The 23966-nt window shown below is 40.3% G+C and overlaps 1 protein-coding gene across 1 annotated transcript in view; it reads right to left on the bottom strand.

Moving 5' to 3' along the window:
* Nucleotides 1-1205: 1205 nt before the first annotated feature.
* The window catches only part of LOC115222589 (mitochondrial potassium channel ATP-binding subunit), a 39152-nt gene continuing 16391 nt past the window's right edge, over nucleotides 1206-23966 (bottom strand). Inside the window, 8 exon segments of the mRNA XM_029792876.2 lie at nucleotides 1206-1382; nucleotides 3813-3932; nucleotides 5663-5735; nucleotides 7801-7906; nucleotides 11793-11890; nucleotides 13358-13443; nucleotides 18570-18710; nucleotides 19450-19525. Coding sequence (XP_029648736.2) covers nucleotides 1206-1382; nucleotides 3813-3932; nucleotides 5663-5735; nucleotides 7801-7906; nucleotides 11793-11890; nucleotides 13358-13443; nucleotides 18570-18710; nucleotides 19450-19525 — 877 coding nt within the window.

Raw genomic sequence — 23966 nt, 5'->3', positions numbered from 1 at the left:
TTTAGATTTGACGATATTTGTCCTCACTTGTTTGTTGTTAACACACAACGTTTTGGCTGATATACCCACCAGCCTTCATCAGGTATCTTGGGAATTTTCGAACCTGGCTCTCATTCCTAAGGTAGTTTCAATGTTGTTGTTATTATTATTATTATTATTATTATTATTATTCAGGTCATTGCCTGGAATTGAACTCGGAATCTTGGGGTTAGTAGCCTGCGCTCTTAACCACTACACCATATGCCATGGGCAATTATCCTTCCTTAATACCAGTTCCCATATGCTGCTCATATCTGCACTCAGTCTGCTTAGGAGGTTGTTGTGTCCTAGCATATGTGCTATTTCTTTTAGTTTTCGTATTTTCCAGTGGTGTTCTCTGTCTATTATTTTAACTTCATCCCACATGGGGAGGTGGTCTCCATTTTTGCATACATGATCAGCTATACCCGATTTATCAATATTTCAACATGTCACAGCTTTGCGATGTTCCTCTACCCTTATTTTGAGGGGGCGGCATGTTTTGCCATATGCCCATGGGCATATGGCGTAGTGATTAAGAGCATGGGCTATTAACCCCAAGATTCCGAGTTCGATTCCAGGCAGTGACATGAATAATAATAATAATAACAACAAAATTGAAAAATACCTTAGGAATGAGAACCCAGGTTCGAAATTTCTCCAAGACACCTGAAAATGGCTGGAGGCTATATCAGCTGAAACGTGTTAACAACAAACAAGATGTTGACAAATATCCATCAATTGTAAATAATGTAAATAATTCCTCAACTCTTAAATATAGAACTGAATAATAATAATAATAATAATAATAACATCAAAAAATACCTTAGGAATGAGATACCAGGTTTGAAATTTCCCCAAGACACTTGATGAAGGCTGGAGGGTATGTCAGCTGAAATGTTGTGTTAACAACAAACAAGATGATGACGAATATCCGTCAAATGTAAATAATGTAAATAATATACATAATTCCTCCTCTCTTAAATATAGAACTGTATGTAAATATTTTCAGATGCAAAGGTGTTATTTAAGTGAGATTTGGCTGTTGGTTCTAGCATATCCATGACCATCTTCCACATTTATGGTATTAAAAAACTGCTTTTTTATAATTTATGATTTTATCAACTCTAATCAACCCTAATACTTACTGGTCATGGGATATGCTTGAAACCATAGCTAAATCTCCCTTAAATTACACAGATTTTCGTATGAAAATATGTACCTACATCTGTTTCAAGAAACTTGTTTAAGCTTGAAGCTGAGAATATAATGAAGGAAATTTAGGACATACCACTTCCGGAGTGGCCAACAAGGGCCACAACTTTGCCGTTCGGGATGTTCAGGGACATGTTCTTGAGCACAGCCTGTGAAAAGAAGAAACCGAAGCAGTGATAACCCTCTTGGATCTGGGCCCATGTTTTCCCTAAACCCAAGTTTACAGAAAATTGACTAGTTGTATAAACAGCACAAGACTAACAATAATCTTAAAGACAGGCCCGTCATTATTCTCCTGAGTTTTTTTGATTTTCTCTTGTAGTTTGTCTAACAAATACGATAGTTGAAAATAGGGTTATCATCATTATTGTTCTCAACTATTAACTCCTGTCCAGGAGTTTTCCTGCAATGAACAAATACAGTAGTTGAAAGATAGGCCTATTACTATTATTCTCCCAAACTATTTTGTGATTTTGTCTATTAGTTTGCCTAAAAAATATTATAGTTGAGAGATAGGCCCATCTTTATTCTCCCAAACTATTTTGTGATTTTGTCCTTAGTTTGCCTGCAATGAACAAATACAGCAGACCAATTATATCATCATCATCATCATCGTTTAACGTCCGTTCTCCATGCTAGCATGGGTTGGACGGTTCGACCGGGGATCTGGGAAGCCAGAAGGCTGCACCAGGCTCCGGTCTGATCTGGTAGTGTTTCTACAAGTGGATGCCCTTCCTAAGGCCAACCACTGCGTGAGTGTAGTGGGTGCTTTTTACGTGCCACCTGCACAGGTGCCAGGTGAGGCTGGCAATGGCCACGATCGGATTGGTGCATTTTATGTGCCACCGGCACGGAGCCAGCATGCAATCGCAGCGCGGATCGGTACGAGTCGTTTGCTTTTACTGCCACCGGCACGGAAGCCAGTCTAGGTGGCGCTGGCATTGGCCACGTTCAGATGTGCTTTTTACGTGCCACCGCACAGGGATCACAACTGCAGTTTCCATTGATTTTGATGTCGGTGTACTGACTCAATGGATCTCCTCAAGCACAGGTTGAAATGGTGTTTCTTCTTCACTTGCCACCTGCACAGGAGTCAGTCCAGCGGTCCTGACAACTGCCGGGTGCCAGTCATAGGATTGGTTCAATTCCGATTTCGATTTCACTTGCCCCAACAGGTCTTCGCAAGCAGAGTTTAGTGTCCAATGAAGTGAGGTTGGCATGGGTGCCTGTCGTCGAATTTGGTTCGATTTCGACTTCGTTTGCCTCAACAGGTCTTTGTGTGTCCAAGGGAGGAAAGACATGCTGAAGTGGGCTGGACTCACTTGTCCTGCCTGGTCTTCTCACGCACAGCATATTTCCAAAGGTCTCGGTCTCTGGTCATTGCCTCAGTGAGGCCTAAAGTTCGAAGGTCGTGCTTTACCACCTCGTCCCAGGTTTTCCTGGGTCTACCTCTTCCACAGGTTCCCTCAACTGCTATCTTCATCCATTCTTGCCACATGACCATACCAGTGCAGTCGTCTCTCTTGCACACCACAACTGATGCTTCTTAGGTCCAACTTTTCTCTCAAGGTACTTACACTCTGTCGAGTATGAACACTGACATTACACATCCATCGGAGCATACTGGCTTCATTCCTTGTGAGCTTATGCATATCCTCAGCAGTCACAGCCCATGTTTCACTGCCATGTAGCATGGCTGTTCGTACACGTGCGTCATACAGTATGCCTTTTACTCTGAGCGAGAGGCCTTTAGTCACCAGCAGAGGTAAGAGCTCCCTGAACTTTGCCCAGGCTATTCTTACTCTAGCAGTTACACTTTCAGCACACCCACCCCCACTACTGACATATATGAATTTTTTGCATAATGAGATAAAAAACCAAGGCTGTGTAGATATTAGAGCATTTATAGATAGAAGGTCTTACAGGTGTTTCTAGGATATTTATTAATCATATCCCTTCATATATATAAAGTAGTTGTATACTGTCAACTTAATGTGACAGTCCCATGAAGGGAATAATACTACTGCTATTTAGCCCTAGGAAGCAGCACGCTTCCTATTGGCCTTGACACATTTCCTGTGTCCTTCTAGGGTTAAATAGCAGTTGTATTATTCCCTTCATGGAACTGTCACATTAAGTTGACAGTATACAACTACTTTATTGTATCACTACTGCATAAATCTCTCTGAGATATTTAGAAATGTATTATATATATATATAAATGATGATGATATATATATATATATGACAGGCTTCTTTCAGTTTCCGTCTACCATATCCACTCAGAAGACGTTTGTTCAGCCTGAGGGCTTACAGCAGAAAACACTCGTCCATGGTGCCATGCAGTGTGAGTGAACCCAGGACCATCCATGTGGTTAGGAAGCAAGCTTCTTACTACACAGCCACGCCCGGCGAAAATGAATTTCATGTTACTGAGTAGCATATGAAACCACACCAATACACCAAATATGAAATCAACTGGGCTGGAACAGGAATTAAAGAGATTGAAAAAATGGCAGCTGGCAGCCAAACAGAAATGATCTGGAAATTTGGTTTTAAAAAAAATACTTATCACTTACTTCTTTCCTTCGAGTTGGATATGAAAAATCAACATTTTCAAAAGTCACTTCACCAACCAAATCCTTTGTAGGGATAACAACCCCTCCAATAATGGGAATAGAGGGTTTGGAATTAATAAACTGGAAGGAAAAATAAAATTAGGTTGTCAAGAAAATTCTTGCGGAATTTTTAACTTTAGTTTTAAATGATGTATTTTCAAATTCTGTTCTGTCTGAGGAGAGTCATTTTTTTTTGTGCCTTATAATTTTAACACACTCACTGGTAAAATTTCCACTGTTTTCTTATTTTTATTTTCCTAAAATTTTCGTTGCCTCTTGCAAACTTTTCAATAGTCCTGACTAAGTGGAAATTTTACCAGTGAGTGTGTTACATTATAAGGCACAAAAAGAAAATGACTCTCCCCAGACACAACAGAATATGCTTTAACACACAAACTCATATAAAAAATCTTGCAAACCAAATCCAAAAAACGAAATATTTAAAAATTAATCTTCGTTAAATTTCTATGGTTTTATATATAAAGCCCGTTTTTCACTCTATCTAATCGTGTTACTCTTTTCCTTTTCGAATAATTAGGCCATTTTTTGCGGAACGTTGAATACAACACGGACAAAAAGCAAATTCGTACAATTTTCTTATTCCAGTTCAAGCTAGGCCGAAAAGATGCTGTAAAAGCTCGCAATATCAACGATGCATTTGGCCCAGGAACCACTAATGAACATACAGCACAATGGTGGTTCAAGAAATTTTGCAGCAGTGATGAGAGTCTTGAAGATAGTGGTCAGCCATCAGATGTTGACAACGATCAACTAAGGGGCTTAGTGGAAGCCAATCCATACACAACTGTTCGAGAGCTTGCTTCTGAATTAGACATAATGTATGTATACAACAATTTCCAACCACTCGAAAGGGATTGGAAAAACAAAAACACTTGAGAAATGGGTGCCGCACAAAGTGAATGACAACCAAAACAACACCGTTTTGAAGTGTTGTCTTCTTTTTCGCAACAAGAACAACCTGTTTCTGGACCGGATTGTGACTTGCGATGAAAAGTGGATTCTTTACGACAACCGGCAATGCTCAGCTCAGTGGTTGGATGCTGACAAAGCTCCATGGCACTTCCCAAAGGCAAAGTTGCACCAAAATAAGGTCATGGTGACTGTTTGGGGTTTGAGGCCGTGGTCTCGTCCACTTCAGCTTTTTGGATCCAGGCGAAACCATTACGGCGGAGAAGTACTGTCAGGAAGTGGATGAAATGCATAAGAAACTTCGACAACAACAGCCAGCATTGGTCAACAGAAAAGGACCAATTCTTCTCCATGACAATGCTCGGCCACACATCACACAACTGACCCTGCAGAAGTTGAATGAATTGGGCTACGAAACTCTGCCTCATCTGCCATACTCACCAGACCTCTTGCCTACCAACTACCCCCTTTTCAAGCATCTTGACAACTTCCCCCGCATGAGAAATGCTTCAAAAACCAAGACGATGCCAAACACTCCTTCAACAAATTCATCAACACCAGAACGCAGGATTTTTACGCTACCAGCATTTGTAAATAATGTACATAATTCCTCATCTTTTAAATATAGAACTGTTCAATGGGCTTGTCCCACAGAGAATGTTTCTGGTTACTTTTGGGGTACCCCCCTCGTATGATGAAGAAATGTGAGGATTAGAAAAAAAGCAGGTTGGCAGAGGAGATGTAGTTTTGTAAATGCATTCATATTTGATTTCGCCATGTTTTAAGCAAGTAACAGTTGAGAAAAAAACTAGAGTGAAAACACCAGCGACATTATGACAATGATAACAGCGGCAAGATATTAGGGATTTTTAGAGTTTTACCTCGAAGATTCTCGCTTGAGCACTCATTCCTCGAATTGCTTGTCCGAAGAGCAATGACATGTGTGCGAGTGACCTAGAAAACAGAGAATATTAAGATTTTAATAACCATTTTATAGATTTATCTTTATCGATCCTGAAATGATGAAAAACAAGGCTGACCTCAGCTGGATTTGAACTCACAATGTACAAGGCTGTGTTACTATATTATTTTGACATAGCAATCTCCCAACTTTAAAAATCTATGACAAAATGGTTGAAATCATCATCATCATCATTTAACATTACCATAAGTTTGATGGTTTGACCAAGGCTGGCATAAGTTTGATGGTTTGACCAAGGTTGGTACGCTGAAGGGCTGCACCAGACTGCAATCTGATTTAATGTGGTCATTGCAACCAGATGCCCTTTCCAATGCCAACCACTCTGAGACTGTAACGATTGCCTTCTATCAGGTTATCCCATAAGTTCTGTCCGAATTTTGAATAAAGAAAACCAGTGATCAAATGTTATATTTAATTGAAAGTTAATCATCAATGTACTTTCCCTGATTATCTATGACTTCCTTCCATCTATTTACAAGCTTTTTAATTCCATCAATGTAAAACTCTTGGTTTCAAATTGAAGAACTTTGAAATGTCAGTTTCGACCTCCTCCTGGCTTGCAAAAGTTATGTCCCCCAAATGATTCTGTAAACTACGAAACAAATGGTAGTCTGAAGGAACAAGGTCAGGAGAATAAGGTGGATGAGGAATTTTTCCCCAACAAAACTCTTCGATCTTCTGTTTGTGATCTTTGCAGTGTGGGGTCGCGCATTGTCCTGATGAAACATCACTTCTTTTCGATTCACTAAAGTGGGTCTTTTTTTCTTCAAAGCCTGGTTCAAACACTCTAACTGCTGACAGTAGACTTGAACATTGATTGTTGCATTAGGTGGTAACAATTCAGAGTGAATTACTCCTTTGCAAATCCACCAGATAGAGAGAAGAACCTTTTTCCTATGAATCCCCTTCTCAGGTGTGGTTAAGCTTTTCCCCTTTTAGCAAGCCACTGTTTATGACGTTTAACATTTCGGTAAAGATAATTTTTTGTCAATTTAATTTTGATTTGTCCACAGTGAAACTTATAATGATGTTTTTGCACTTTTACCATTGATAACAAAAATTATTGTTGAAACTAGTTTGGTATATGTAAAGAAATGTATTTTAAGCATTCACGAATTTTTGAAATTAAGTGCATTTCAGCAACACACTTTCCTATATATATACATATATATATATATTTAATATATATATTATATATATATCTATATATATATATATACAATAAGAAAATGGAGAAGAAAACAATTCATTTCGATCATCAACTTACGAATATTACAATTTCACATTATTTATTAATATACAAATGGGAACATCAAAATCGAACAAAACAATATACATCAATATGTAATAATAATAAAAAAACAAAAACAAATAAACTGCTCCTTACACCTGTTTTCAGCCTATGGTCGAGAGACGATCCAACTTATATTGCCTATAGATGTCAGTGTAATATAGTCCTAGGCATTGAAAATTATACTTGTATGTTTAAATAACCAAAGGCCTCATCAGAGGATATAAATAACTAGAAAAGTATAATAATAATATTGGTATACAAAACATGCTTCGTGGGGCTTTAGGTGTTTTTGCTCAATAAACACTCACAACGATTGGTCTGGGAATTGGAACCCCGATCCTACAACCGCGAGTCTGCTGCCCTACCCATATATATGTAAATATTTATAAGTATAAATATATAATGTATATGACAGCTTAATAGTTTTGAATTAAGTTTTTAAAGTATCTTACGATCGTTTCACAGAAGTGCTGTCCCATAATGGAATCCTATATTGATAAGCATTTATAAATAACTCTTCTGCTCTTGAGAAATATAAAATTGAATTTTGTATAATATATCGAATAGTAGTTTTTTAAAAATATGAAGTAATACTACAAAATGGTGTTTGTTTGAAATATAAATCAAAAATTAAAAATTAGTAATTAAAAATATTATGAAGTAATGCATAAATAATTGAAAACGATATAAATTAAGTGTAACATTTGAAGGAGCAATCTGAATGCTGATGGATAAATACAGACCTTTCTATCGTTTGAGTAGCAACGAGGAAAGACATCAGGTTTCCAGCGCTGAGTTCATTGTGAGACAGCATGTGACCTCCAGCTAACAAGATGCCAAACACAACACCTGAAAATGGACAGACGTTTTAAAAGAGATTGTATTGTAAGATACCTTGTGGAAAGATAGGGAATAAGTAATACAAACAATGAAAGAATCTTTATCATCATCATCGTCGTTTAATGTCTGCTTTCCATGCTGGCATGGGTTGGACAGTTTGACTGAGGGATGGAAAGCCAGGAGGCTGCACCAGGCTCCAATCTGATCTGGCAGAGTTTCTACAGCTGGATGCCCTTCCTGACACTAACCACTCTGAGAGTGTAGTGGGTGCTTTTGTGCCACCGGCATGAGGGCCAGTCAGGCAGTACTGACAACGACCACACTCAAAAGGTGTCTATTACGTGCAACCTGCACGGGAGCCAGTCTGGCGGCACTGGCAACGATCACGCTCAAATGGTGCTTTTCAAGTGTCACCGGCACGGGAGCCAATCCGTGGCACTGGCAACGATCACGCTCGGATATGCTTTTAACATTCCACTGGCTCGAGTGCCAATCAGGCGGCACTGTCATCGGCCACGTCAGGAATTTTGAACCGTATATACTTGCTTCAAAAGGTCTTCACAAGCAAAGTTCATTCTCCAATGAATGAGGGGTACTCATAATGGGCCGGTTACACCCCATGTTTGGATGTGCTTTTAATGTTCCACTGGCATGAGTGCCAATCAAGAGGCACAGCCCTGGGCCGGTTACACCCCATGTCTATTGCAGAGAAAACATGTGGAAGGGGTAGACCCAGGAAGACATGGGACAAAGTTGTGAAGAAAGATCATCAGATGTTGGGCCCCACTGAGGATATCACCAGGGACTGGAAGATGTGTCCATTAGCTGTACTTGATAAGATGCATCAACATTATTTACATTACAAGGTATTTTTCAATGTCGTTGTTATTATTATTATTATTATTCAGTTCTATATTTTAGAGATGAGCTGTACTTGATAAGATGCATCAACATTATTTACATTACAAGGTATTTTTCAATGTCGTTGTTATTATTATTATTATTATTCAGTTCTATATTTTAGAGATGAGGAATTATTTACGTTGTTTACATTTGACAGATATTTGTCTTCATCTTGTTTGTTGTTAACACGTTTCGACTGATATACCCACCAGCCTTCTTCGGGTGTTTTGGGGAAATTTTGAACCTGGGTTCTCGTTCCTAAGGTATTTTTCAATGTTGTTATTATTATTATCATTATTATTGTTGTTGTTGTTATTCAGGTCACTGCCTGGAATCGAACTTGGAATCATGGCTTTAGCAGCTTGCACTCTTAACCACTACGCCATATAATCATCATCATCATTGTTTAACGTCCGTTTTCCTTGCTAGCATGGGTTGGATGGTTCGACTGGGGTCTGGGAAGCCAGAAGGCTGCACCAGGCTCCAGTCTGATCTGGCAGTGTTTCTACAGCTGGATGCCCTTCCTAACATCAACCACTCTCTGAGTGTAGTGGGTGCTTTTTATGTGCCACCTGCACAGGGGTCACAACTACAATTTCCATTGATTTTTGATGTTGATGTACTTGACTCAATAGGTCTCCTCAAGCACAGGGTCAAAACGGTGTTTCTCTACTTGCCAACTGCACAGGAGTCAGTCCTGCAGCACTGGCAACTGCCGGGTGCCAGTCATAGGATTGGTTCAATTTCGATTCCGATTTCACTTGCCTCAACAGGTCTTCACAAGCAGAGTTTTGTGTCCAATGAAGGGAGGTTGGCATGGGTGCCAGTCATCGGATGAGGTTCGATTTCGAATTCAATTTCGACTTCACTTGCCTCAACAGGTCTTCGCATGTCCAAGGAAGGAAAGGCATGCATAAGTGGGCTGGTTACATCCCTGGCAAAGGACATGGGAGGGACTCACTTGTCCTGCCGGGTCTTCTCACGCACAGCATATTTCCAAAGGTCTTGGTCACTAGTCATTGCCTCGGTGAGGCCTAAAGTTCGAAGGTCGTGCTTCACCACCTCATCCCAGGTTTTCCTGGGTCTAGCTCTTCCACAGGTTCCCTCAACCGCTAGAGTTTGGCACTTTTTCACACACCTATCTTCATCCATTCTCTTCACATGACCATCCCAGTGCAATTATCTCTCTTGCACACCACAGCTGATGCTTCTCAGATCCAACTTTTCTCTCAAGGTACTTAAACTCTGTTGAGTATGTACACATTACACATCCTTTGGAGCATACTGGCTTCATTTCTTGCAAGCTTATGCATATCCTCAGCAGTCATGGCCCATGTTTCACTGCCATGTAGCATGGCTGTTCGTACACATGCATTATACAGTCTACCTTTTACTCTGAGCGAGAGGCTTTTTGTCACCAGCAGAGGTAAGAGCTCTTTGAACTTTGCCCAGGCTATTCTTACTCTAGTAGTTACACTTTCAGCACACCCACCCCTGCTACTGACTTGGTCACCTAGGTAACGGAAGCTATCAACAACTTCTAGTTTTTCCCCCTGGAAAGTGACGGAAGTTGTTTTCTGCAGATTTTCAGTGTTTATTGTTCCTGAGCATCTGCCACATACAAAAACCATCTTCCCAGTTAGCCTTCCTTTGATATTGCTGCACCCTTTATGTGTCTATAGTTTATACTGGGTACATCTTATAGAGTTTCTACCTATGCCTTTTCTACAGATCGAGCAGGGCCATCTACCTGAAGGCGTTTGTGGTTTGTCTACCTTCCTACTTATTAGGACTTTGGTTTTAGCTAGGTTGACTCTAAGGCCCTTCGATTCTAATCCTTGCTTCCACACCTGAAACTTCTCCTCCAGTTCTGATAGTGACTCAGCAATTAGAGCAAGGTCATCAGCATAGAGGAGCTCCCAGGGGCATCAAGTCTTGAATTCCTCTGTTATTGGCTGGAGGACTATGATAAATAGGAGGGGGCTGATGACTGAACCTTGGTGGACTCCTACCTCTACCCAGAATTCTTCACTGTACTCGTTGCCAACCCTCACCTTATTAACAGCAACCCTGTACATGGTTTGCACGGCTCTTATTAACCATTCATCTATCCCTAGTTTCCTCATTGACCACCAGATAAGGGATCAGGGGATCCTGTCAAAGGCTTTCTGCATGTCAACGAAAGCCAGGTACAGAGGTTTATCTTTGGCTAGGTATTTCTCCTGCAGCTGTCTCACCAGAAATATGGCATCGGTGGTGCTTTTCCTTGGCACGAAACCGAACTGCATCTCGTCCAGGTTGACTCTCTCCCTAATCAGTTGGGCTATGACCCTCTCCATAACCTTCATTACCTCATCCAACAGCTTGATACCTCTGTAATTACTTGTATCTAGGGCATCACCTTTACCTTTGTAGCAGTTGACTATTATGCTGTTACACCAGTCATTGGGAATGACTCCTTCGTGTATCACCTGGTTAACTATATGGGTGACTAGGCTATAGCTGACACTGCCAGATATTTTGAGCATCTCTGCAGTAATTCCTGATGGGCCTGGGGCCTTCCCTGTCTTCATGCTTCTAGTTACCTTAGTTACCAAAGAACGGTCAACTCGGATAGCTGGTCCCTCTGCTGGGTCGACATTCGGCAGACTCTCTTTATCCCATTCATTTTCCTTATTCAGCATCCTTTCATAATGGTGTCTCCAAACCTCTCTCTTTGCATCCTCATTTAGCGCAAGTGAACCATCATCCATGCGAACACATCTCTGTCCTACATCACAACATTGAAAAATATCTTAGGAATGAGAACCCAGTTTCAAAATTTCCCTAAGACACCTGAAGAAGGCTGGAGGGTATATCAGCCGAAACGTTGTATTAACAACAAACAAGGTGAGGACAAATGTAAATAATGTGGAATCCAGCCATGCCAGCCAAGACAATCGACATTAAATAATAATGATGATGAATTATGTACATAGAACTGGGTACTCACCATTTAGAGCTATATTACTCAGTCCTTGGAATATTGCGATGCCATTACCAAGGCGCAAAGTAAGGGTTTTACTTTTTTCAATTTCTCTATTATAGAGGCTGAAAGATAAAGAAAATACTAAAATATACAGTAAATCCTTGAGTATAATCCGCATTTTCCCCCAAAATTTAAAGGTCAAAATCCCTAATGCGTACTATATATGAGGTTAAAAATGAAAAATATTTCTAAGCAATGTCTGAGTCTCTATTTGCTGTCCAGCAATGTTTATTCAGACGCATTTTGTGATGTCGGGCGTGAAAATACCTTAAGCTAAGCCTGAAAGCAATGAAGTCATAAAAGAATCATCCATAACTTGCAGAAAGCAACATTTATTACAATAAAAGTATTCAGAACACAGAATAACATGTAACAAAAACAATTTGCAAACATATTTACATTCCCATATAACAGTTAAGAACATCACCATTATTGTATTACGCATGCGCGGAAGTGTTTGTTCGACGAGGTGCTGCAGGCATAATTAAGCACAACTCAAGTTAGAGAAGGGGTCCGTATTATACACAAGGTTAAGGTTTTTCAGAGGGACAGCCCCCTAAAAATCCCCTGCGTATAATACACAAGGGTGGACCATACTCGAGGATTTATGGTAATGTAGCCTACATCTTTTCTAGAAATGAAACAGGGCCATATATTTGAGTAAAGTAGTGTCCTGTCTGTTTTCTTGCTTACATACAAACACATATATTCATACATAAATTACAAGGTTGGCCAAAAGTCACCTGATAGTAACTCAAAACTATTTTATTTCAAGATTTATTTCATCATTATCACCAACGTCCGTTTCCCATGCTAGCATGGGTTGGACGGTTCGACCGGGGTCTGGGAAGCCAGGAGGCTGCACCAGGCTTCAGTCTGATCTGTCAGTGTTTCTACAGCTGGATACACTTCCTAACGCCAACCACTCCGAGACTGTAGTCGGTGCTTTTTATGTGCCACCGGCAGAGGTATCACAACTACAATTTCCATTTGATTTTCATTTTGATGTTGATGTACTTGTCTTATTTATTTATGTTTAACAAAACGTCCGAGTGTGATCGTTGCCAGGGCCATGGATTGGTTCCCATGCTGATGGCACATGAAAAGCATCATTTGAGCGTGGTTGTTGCTAGCTTTGCCTTACCGGCACGTGTAAAACAACATTCTAATGTGGTCCTTGCCAGCGCCATGGATTGGCTGTCGTGCTGGTGACACATGAAAAGCACCATTCAAGCGTAATCATTGCCAGTGCCACCTGACTGGCTCCTGTGCCAGTGGCACATAAAAAGCACCATTCAAGTGTGATCAATGCCATTACTACCAGACTGGCCCTCGTGCCGGCAGCATGTAAAAAGCACCCCTACACTCTGGGAGTGGTTGGCTTTATGAAGGGCATCCAGCTGTAGAAACACTGCCAGATCAAGACTGGAGCCTGGTGCAGCCATCTGGTTCGCCAGTCCTCAGTCAATCGTCCAACCCATGCCAGCATGGAAAATGGATACTAAATGATGAGGAGGAGGAATACTCACGCTGCTTCACTTTTCTCCATCGAAAAAGCTCGTACAGTCCTCATATTTCCAATTGCTTCACTCGCTACTGCTGTAGCTTTCTCGGACTAAAATTATGAACAGAAAATAGATGAAGTAGACATCTATATACACAAACATGCAGAAAGTAAATAGAGACATTTAATTTTCAAAATTTCTGATTTAAGTATCTTTTCAGCGGTGTAGAATTTACAATGTACCATAAATCCTCGAGTATAGTCCGCCCTTGAGTATAATATGCAGGGGATTTTTAGGGGCTGTACTTCTGAAAAACCTAAACCTTGTGTATAATACGCACCCCTTCTCTAACTTGAATCAAAGAGGTCTATATAACGTCCTTGGTTTGTAAAAATGTATACGGTAACATCCTTTATTATTGCCTTCTTTATCTTTGTTTAATTTCATCTCTATTTCTTCTCCATAACCTGACATTGCTTTCCTCAACACCAAATTTTCTTCCGGCGGCCCTATTACCCTGCTCTTCAACATGTGATATAACTTCAAGTTTAAACATAGCTGAATAAGATCTATGAGGCATTTTATGGGCATGTAATGTATAAAATGTTTTATTGGAGATTAATGTACAGTTTTAAGTCCTGCTTATAAACAAAACCCTAGTAAAGACCCACAGTAGTTCAAACATTTAATACAGGTATTTAATTAAGTATCGTTTGCCATGGTAATGATGCAACCTGCCAATACAAACAGCAGGAGGAACTATTTAGCGCTAAACTATTAAGCACAATAATGGTGATGTTTTTAACTGTTATATGGGAATGTAAATATGTTTTCAATTGTTTTTGTTACATATTATTCTGTGTTCTGAATACTTTTATTTTAATAAATGTTGCTTACTGCAAGTTATGGATGATTCTTTTATGACTTCATTGCTTTCGGGCTTAGCTTAAGGTATTTTCACGCCTGACATCACAAAATGCGTCTGAATAAACATTGCTGGACAGCAAATAAAGACTCGGACATTGCTTAGAAAATATTTTTCATTTTTAACCTCGTATATAGAACACATTAGGGATTTTGACCTTTAAATTTTGGGAAAAAAATGCGGATTATACTTGAGAATTTACAGTAATCATTCTTTTTCATTCCAGGTGCCATTATATTAAACATTTACGAAGAGTAACCATGCCACGCACAAAAAATTCAGTAGAACTGTATATTTTCAAAGAGGTCGTATTATTGGGCAGTCTGAGGTTGGTCTTAGCCAGGGAAAAACTGCCGAAAATCTTCAAATTCCTCTTGCTACTGTTAATAGAATTATAGTGCAATTCAAAAGCCAAGGAAAAGAAACAATAGATTCTCATCCAAGCTGACCTGGGCCCTTGGAAAGGAAGCTTCACTGTTTGAAGAGAATTGTGGAAAACGAACCCTGTTCGAAGGCTTCTGACATTGCAAAACAGCTAGAAGTTAGTCCAAGAACGCGTGTTACATATCTACATAAGTTTGGGTATTATGGATGAGCAGCTAGAAGAAAACCTCTCCTTCAACCAAATGATATCACGAAAAGAAAGAAATGGGCTGAGGAGATGTCACAAAAATCCAATTCATTTTGGGATAGAGTGATTTTCTCAGATGTATCCAGATTTGCATTATTTTCAGACAGTGGACATGTCTGGGTCTGGAGGCTTCCCAATCAAGGATTTGATTTGAAGTGACTCCAACCAACTGTGAAACATGGTGGTATCTCTGTAATGGTATGGGGAGCTGTCACCAGTAATGGTCGTTCTGAGCTGATTGAATGTGTTGGAACCATAAACTCTGAAAAATACATCGAAATACTTAAGCAAGGACTACTTTCGGTGCATTCACATGATAAAATAACGAAAAATGAGTTTTATTCATGGAAGATGGGGCTCCATGCCACACAGCAAAAAGGAATCAACAATGGCTGACTGAAAATGGGATCAAAAAGCTTCCTCGGTTGAGCCAATCTCCTGACATGAACCCAATTGAAAATCTTTGGAGCATACTAGATAGAGCTATATGGAAAACAAGACAGAAATCTAAATCTAAAGGTGGCGAGCTGGCAGAAACGTTAGCACACTGGGTGAAATGCTTAGCAGTAATTCATCTACTGTTACATTCTGAGTTCAAATTCCACCGAGGTCAACCTTGCTTTACATCCTTTTGGGGTCGATTAAATAAGTATCAGTTATGCATTGGGGTTGATGTAATCGACTTAATCCGTTTGTCTGTCCTTGTTTGTCCCCTCTGTGTGTAGCTTCTTGTGGGCAGTGAAGAAATAAGAAACCTAAACCTAAAGATGAATTGTTTCGATTGTTGAGTGAAAGTGGGCAGAAATTCCACAAGAGATGATCACAAGTCTCATCAGTTCAATGCCAAAAAGAGTTTCTGAATTAAAAACTGCAAAGGGGATGTCAACTAAATAGTGAGTATGTAGTCCTACCCATCGATTACATTACAATTGTTTGTTTTGCGTATTGAATAAAAGATTTTGAAAATTAAAGGTGTCTATTTACTTCCTGCATGTCCGTGTATATAAAACTGAGAAAGTATGTGTGTGTGTTTCACTAAAACTTGAGAACTACCCAACTGATTTCATTTAAATTTTACACATGCCTTACTTAGGGTCCATGCAGTGTCATGACCCAAACAAATTTTCAACTTCTTGCTTAACATGAGCCTGGAGCAATCTCTTATCTCTTATACTGTTTCGGTATTACATGTCAAAAGTGAAACAATAATATCTCTATTGTAATGTGCGATAATACTTTTAGTATTATATGGTTTAAATTTCACTTAGTTTCACTATGTATACATATAAATTTGACATGGGCGATTCTTTCTTGTCTTGGGATTCACGGTCAAACGGCTGTGTGGAATGTGTGAAAATTACACATACCCAGATGTGTAGAATGATCTGGTGGTGATGCTGGGCTTTGTATTTTTCATAGCTCTCAGGTTACTGAGATAACCTACGATACTCTTTACTTTTTTACTTGTTTCAGTCATTTGACTGTGGCCATGCTGGAGCACCGCCTTTAGTTGAGCAAATCGACCCCAGGATTTATTCTTTGTAAGCCTAGTACTTATTCGATTGGTCTCTTTTCCCGAACGCTAAGTTACGGGGACGTAAACACACCAGCATCGGTTGTCAAGCGATGTTGCGGATGGGGGACAAACACACACATATATATATACATATATACAACAGGCTTCTTTCAGTTTCCGTCAACCAAATCAACTCACAAGGCTTTGGTCAGCCCAAGGTGCAATGCAGTGGGACTGAACCCAGAACCATGTGGTTGGTAAGCAAGCTACTTATCACACAGCCACTCCTATGCCTATTTTAAATTAAATAATATATATACGATGGGCTTCTTTCTTTCCGTCTACCAAATCCACTCACAGGCTTTGGTCAGCCTGAGGATAATCAGAAGACACTTGCCAAGGTGCCATGCAGTGGGACTGAACCCGAACCATGTGGTTGGTAAGCAAGCTACTTACCACACAGCCACTCCTATGCTTATAATAATACTCTTGTGTTTATGAATGAGAAAAGAAGGGGTGATGGATGAATAAAGAAGGAAGGGTTGATGTCATATTTGGTAGTGGGATGATGAAAATTGTACATTGCAAAAATACATCAAACAGCGTTTCAACTCTGTGTGAATATATGTGTATGTAATGGGTGGGTGGGTGGGGTGTGAATGTGTGTATGAGTGTGCGTGCTCAATGGAAGTGGGGTGGTCCATCTTTGTTCGTTTAGTATTTGGGTTTATTTTTTGATTTGGTTGAATATTGATTGGCTTTGTTTTGGCTTATTTTTTGTTGGTCAGTTATTTTTAGCGTTTCGACAGAAGAAAAAAATCATTCTAAAATTGTTTTTTAACGTAAGCATGCCCAAACAAGTCGAATGCTTACACAGAGCAGGTTTTACAGCCACATCCAAACCGACTGGGTGAAACCACGTTTAGCTGCTAGTATATATCATCATCATCATTTAGCGTCCGCTTTCCATGCTAGCATGGGTTACGGTTCAACTGGGCTCTAGGAAGCCAGAAGGCTGCACCTGGCCCAGTCTGATCTGGCAGTGTTTCTACAGCTGGATGCCCTTCCTAACGCCAACCACTTTGTGAGTGTAGTGGGTGCTTTTTATGTGCCACCGGCACAGATGCCAGACGAGGCTGGCATTGGCCACTTTCGGATGGTGCTTTTTATGTGCCACCCGCACGGACGCCAGTCAAGGCGGCGCTGCAATCTGCCACGTTTGGATGGTGCTTTTTATGTGCCACCCGCATGGACGCCAGTCAAGGCGGCGCTGCAATCCGCCACGTTCGGATGGTGCTTTTTATGTGCCACCCGCATGGACGCCAGTCAAGGCGGCGCTGCAATCCGCCACGTTCGGATGGTGTTTTTTATGTGCTACCGGCACGGACGCCAATCAAGGCGGCGCTGCAATCCGCCACGTTCGGATGGTGCATTTTATGTGCTACCGGCACGGGGCTCACAACTACAATTTCCATTTGATTTGATTTTGATATTGCTGATGTTGATGTACTTGACTCAGTAGGTCTCCTCAAGCCCAGCAGTTCGTTCTGCAATCCAAGGTACTTTTGAATGGGCTGGGGCTGCTATGCGAAGCTGGTGTGGAAGCAGCCTTGAACTCACATTATTTGTCGGGTGCTCGCAGTTACAGCATATCTCCAGAGATCTCGGTCTTTCGTCATTGCCTCTGTGAGGCCCAATGTTCGAAGGTCATGCTTGACCACCTCATCCCATGTCTTCCTGGGACTACCTCTACCCTGGGTTCCTTCAACTATTTGGGAGTGGCACTTCTTCATACATCTCTCTTCATCCAGATGTAGAATCATCATCATCATTTAATATCCGCTTTCCTTGCTGGCATGGGTTGGACGATTTGACTGAGGACTGGCAAACCAGATGGCTGCACCAGGCTCCAATCTGATCTGGCAGAGTTTCTACAGCTAGATGCCCTTCCTAACACCAACCACTCCAAGAGTGTAGTTGGTACTTTTACGTGCCACCGGCACATGGGCCAGTCTGGCAGTACTGGCAATGGACACGCTCGAATGTTTTGTTCACGCGCCAGTGTTTGAGATTTCAACCTCACCCACCACCAAAAAAAACAGCATTTTGGCCCCAAATTGTCAGTAGAAGAGATTAATTAATTACAGGTGAGATATAGTCTTACCTGAGCTTGTGCTTGGCGAGATAGAATTCTCAGAAATGAACCAATTAAAGAACCGACACCTATCAGGGTTGGTACAACACCAAGTAAGAAGCAGGTGAGTTTTGGTGAGAGTACGAATAGAGTACCAATACAGCCTGCTGTCTGAAATGATAAAATAAGACAATAATTAAACATGATGTAACATAAGACAGTTCTATATTTAAGAGATAAGGAATTACCGTAAATCCTCGAGTGTAGTCTGCCCTTGAGTATAATATGCAGGGGATTTATAGGGGGCTGTCCCTCTAAAAAACCTGAACCTTGTGTATAATATGCACCCCTTCTCTAACTTGTGCCGTGTGTAATTAAGCCAGCAGCAACTAGTCAAACAAACACTTCTGTGCATACATGATACAATAATGGTGATGTTCTTAACTGTTATATGGGAATGTAAATATGTTTGCAAATTGTTTTTGTTACATGTTATTCTGCGTTCTTTATGGTAAGTAGCTTGCTTACCAACCACATGGTTCTGGGTTCAGTCCCACTGCATGGACCCCTGGGCAAGTGTCTTCTACTATAGCATTGGGCTGACCAAAGCCTTTTAAGTGGATTTGGTAGACAGAAACTGAAAAGAAGCCCATCGTATATATATATATATATATATATTTATTTGTATGTGTGTGTGTTCCCCAAACATCACTTGGCAACCGATGCTGGTGTGTTTACATCCCCTGTCACTTAGTGGTTTGGCAAAAGAGAACCAACAGAACAAGTCCTGCGGGTGTGAGGTGGGGGGCTGTAGGGTGAGTGGATCGGTTTGTTCAACGAAAAGCGGTGCTCTAGCATGGCCGCAGTCAAATGGCTGAAAGAAGTAAACGAAAGAATAATTTAGACAAACCTGCGTGAAGGACTTTAATCCCTGGGATATACAAGCTTTGAAGGAACTTTTAAACTCCTGGACATCTGATGTAAGTCTGAAAAACACAAGGTAACCATTTTATCATAGGCACAAGGGCTGGAATTTTCAGAGAAGGGCTGATAAAATACCAGAGTACAGTTCTATATTTAAGAGATGAGGATTTATGTACATTATTTACAATTGACAGATATTTCTCCTCATCTCATTTGTTGTTAACACAACCTTTCAGCTGATATACCCTCCAGCCTTCTTCAGGTGTCTTGGGGAAATTTCGAACCTGGGTTCTCATTCCTAAGGTATTTTTTGATGTTGTTGCTATTATTATTCAGTTCTATGTTTAAGAGATGAGGAATTATGTACATTATTTACATTCGACGGATATTCATCCTCATCTTGTTTATTGTTAACACAACGTTTCGGCTGATATAGCCTCCAGCTGTCTTCAGGCATCTTGAGGAAATTACAAACCTGGTTTCTCGTTCCCAAGATATTCTTCAATGTTATTATTATTATTATTATTATTATTATTATTATTCAGTTTTATATTTAAGAGATGAGGAATTATATACATTATTTACAATTGACGGATATTTGTCCTCATATTGTTTGTTGTTACAGCAATGTTTCGGAAACCAAAACTTCTCACAAGGCTTTGGTCGGCCTAAGGCTATAGTAGAAGATACTTACCCAAGGTGCCACACATGGGACTGAACCCAGAACCATGTGGTTGGTAAGCAAGCTACTTAACACACAGCCACTTCAGTGCCTATATATACACAACACACATATATATGTATATATATATATTATAATATAAGTATATATATATATATATATACAACAGGCTTCTTTCAGTTTCCATCTACCAAATCTTCTCAACAAGGCTTTGGTCAGCCTGAGGCTATATAGTAGAAGACACTTGCCCAAAATGCCAGGCAGTGGGACTAAACCCAGAACCATGTGGTTGGTAAGCAAGCTACTTACCACAACCCACTCCTACACCTAATGGTAATAATAATAATGATGATGATGATGATGATGATGATAATAATGATAATAATAATAATAATAATAATGATAATGATGTGAAGTATATTTGCCAACTAAATATGGCTAACCACTAAGGGTGGATGTTACTGTAGCTTTTAGCCCCAGGAGAACATCTTCTCCAGCTGGCTATTGACACACTTTCTGTGCCCTATCAGTATTTGCAAAGGGAGGTCATCCTTCCCCCGTCAACCTAAAGTGATATGCACGGACTGCAGCTTCTGGGTATTGACCCATCATCAGTGCACGACAATCACCGGTATTTGATGGAAGGGTCCCAATGCAAATGTTTATATCCTATTTCCAGTGACTTTTCGTCACTGATCTTGAAAAAGTGTATACACTTTTTCAAGAAAGTGTGTCAATAGCCAGCTGGAGAAGATGTTCTCCTGGGGCTACAAGCTATAGTAACACCCACCCTTAGTGGTTAGCCATATTGAGATGGCAAATATACTTCACATTGTCGCGCAGTTAATGTCTATACCTCGTTCAGAGATTTATTATTGCTTGTTTACACCTTTTCAAGAGCAGTGACGAAAAGTCACAGGAAAAAGGATATAAATATTTGCATTGGGACCCTTCCATCGAAAACCGGTGATTGTCGTGTGCGAAAGTGTTTGTGTCGGTTTTTCGGATTTGCGGTTGTGAGTTGAATTTTGTTGATTATTGTTGTTGAAAACTGTTGTGTCATGTTGAATTGTTGAATTCTTTGTTGGGTATGCAGGCCCAGACTTATGCGGGAGCAGCAGGCAAAAGCCTGGCTGCGAACGAATTACAGTTGGAAGAAGTAATTGTCTAGAAGGAGAGTCTGAGGAAGTACTATGACAGCTTCAGGAAGGAGGGAGTCTGTCTGAGGGTTGCACCCCCTGAAGACGAAGTGAAGGAAGCAGAGAAGGGAACCATAACGTACAGAACATGGAATGTGGTCTCAGAAGGAATGGAGGTGGCAGAAGTGAAAGAGATTGAGGGGTGTCAACAAGAAGTAAAAGGAGGAACTGCCTTCTACAATAGAGGTAGAAAGTACGCTATGGTGAGCGTTCGCTTCGAAAATGAAGATGAAGCGGAGTGGAATGCAGCGACAGTGTTGAGATCAGAAAAATGGGTTTTGCTCCCTAGTTGTTGTGGAAGGGGAGCGGTGAGGATGCGAATGAGCAGAGTTCCACCGGAACTTGATACTGAAGGAAGGTGGCTGCAGTAATCTGCAACTGCAGGGAGAATGTGGACATGCTTGAGGTGGAGAGGTTGAATGAAATAGACTGGTGGGGTTGTGCGGTGGAGGCCTTGGTCCACATAGCCATGCCAGATTTGTGTAGCATCCCAGGGGAGTAGGTGTTCCCCGACGAGACACGGCTGAGAGTCGTGGTGGAGGAGGGGCTCCAGTGTGTTATAAATGTGGGAGAAGTGGGCACATGAGGGATGTGTGTCCCGAAGGAGAAATGAAAGAGAGGAGGATGACACTGGAGGAAGCAGTGGGAGCTTTGACGGGGGATTTGGGAGATAGTATGGAAGATGACGACGAGTTAGTGAAGGAGAAAGAAGAGGAAAGAACAAGAGAAAAAGAGGATAGAAAGTGAACACGGGTGGAATCACCACCCAAAGACCAAAAAAAGAAAAAAAACGAAAAAGAAATATGCTGACGAGACAGAGGATCGAACGCACGACAGGAGAGATGCAGCAACTAAAGTGAGTGAAGGTTCAAGGTGGGAAGAATGGGGAAATGGGGAAGAATGTCTGAAAACATGCAAGGAAGGAGGAAGACCGAAAGGAAAGAATCTCAGAGCTGTAATATTGTACACAAAAGATAAAGAAATTGAGAAAAAATTAGTGATAACAAAAAATCTAACGAGAGTGAAATTGAACCCGAGGATGTACGATAACCAAATAAAGGCTGCAATTGTGGAAAAAGAGACGGTAAATAAATTAATAAATTGGTTTTCAGATACAGTTGTAACCATAAAGCATTACGTTCGATATGACAGTTTGCCCGGAGTTATAGAGCAGGATGAATTACTCGTTTACATTATGGACGAACACCCCGGATAGTATAACTGTAATTGTAAATGAAACTGCGAGCTTTGGGGGTCTCGTAAGCCATTTCATTTAATTCATTGTTAATATTTCATTTCATATCATCCTTTCTGTATTTTTGTTATATGTACCCCATGTCCTGTATTGTATTGTTATGTCCACTCTTCTGTCAGGCCACTGTGCCTATAATAAAGAGAAAGGTGATTGTCGTGCGCTGATGACGGGTCAATACCCAGAAACTGCAGTCCGTGCATATCACTTTAGGTTGACGGGGAAAGGATGACCTCCCTTTGCAAATACTGATAGGGCACAGAAAGTGTGTCAAAAGCCAGCTGGAGAAGATGTTCTCCTGGGGCTACAAGCAACAGTAACATCCACCCTTAGTGGTTAGCCATATTTAGATGTCAAAAATAATAATGATAATAATAATCAAATCCAAACTAAAACTAGAACAGTAACGGACCTTGATAAAACAATGGCAAGAAAAGCCCCTTCATGGCAAATACTGGACTAAACTAAATGCAAAAGCAATAGACAAAGAAAAGTCCCAGCAATGGTTGAGAAGCTCAGGACTCAAAGCAGAAACAGAGGGATTTTTAATTGCAGCACAAGACCAAAGCGTCCCCACCAGAAATTACCAAAAAACATGTAATGAAAAGAAATATAACAAGTAACTGCAGAATATGTGGAGATGGACAAGAAACAATAAATCATATTATCTCTGGCTGCCCAGTCCTGGCTAAGAAGGAATATATTCAGACATGACAGAGTTGGAACCTACATACATTGGAAGCTATGCCAACATTATGGAATAACAACAGAAAAAAGATGGTATAGGCACACACCAGAAAAGGTCACAGAATATGAGAAAGCAACCATACTCTGGGATATGCCAATACACACAAAAAGAAAAATCAAGGCCAATGGGCTGGATTTAGTTGTTAGAGATCATCAAGGAAAAAAATGTTTTCTAATTGATGTATCAATACCGGCAGATGACAACGTTTGTCTAAAAGAAATGGAGAAACTTTCAAAATACAAAGACCTGGAAATAGAGGTAACTCGAATGTGGAATCTAAAAACAGAAACAATTCCTATCATAGAGGGCGCATTAGGAATGATAAAAAATATTCAGACAAATACATAACAAAAACACCAGGACTTACAAACACATATAACATACAGAAAATTGCACTACTAGGCACTGCACACATCCTACGCAGAACACTTTCCATACAATAACCATCAGAGCAACACAACAAACCACAGCATATACCCAAGGCACACAGAGCTGCGCTCGGTAGTGAAGTGAAGTGAAAGCACGCTATAAAAAATAAAACTACTGAATAATAATAATAATAATAATAATAATGATAATAATAATAATAATGATAATAATAATAAAAAAAAAATGAAAAAAA

Source organism: Octopus sinensis, linkage group LG20 (assembly GCF_006345805.1).
Source record: "Octopus sinensis linkage group LG20, ASM634580v1, whole genome shotgun sequence".
In the NCBI taxonomy this organism is placed as follows: domain Eukaryota; kingdom Metazoa; phylum Mollusca; class Cephalopoda; order Octopoda; family Octopodidae; genus Octopus; species Octopus sinensis.
The sequence above is the reverse complement of the archived record's forward strand: the minus strand, read 5'-3'. Positions and strand labels throughout refer to the sequence as shown.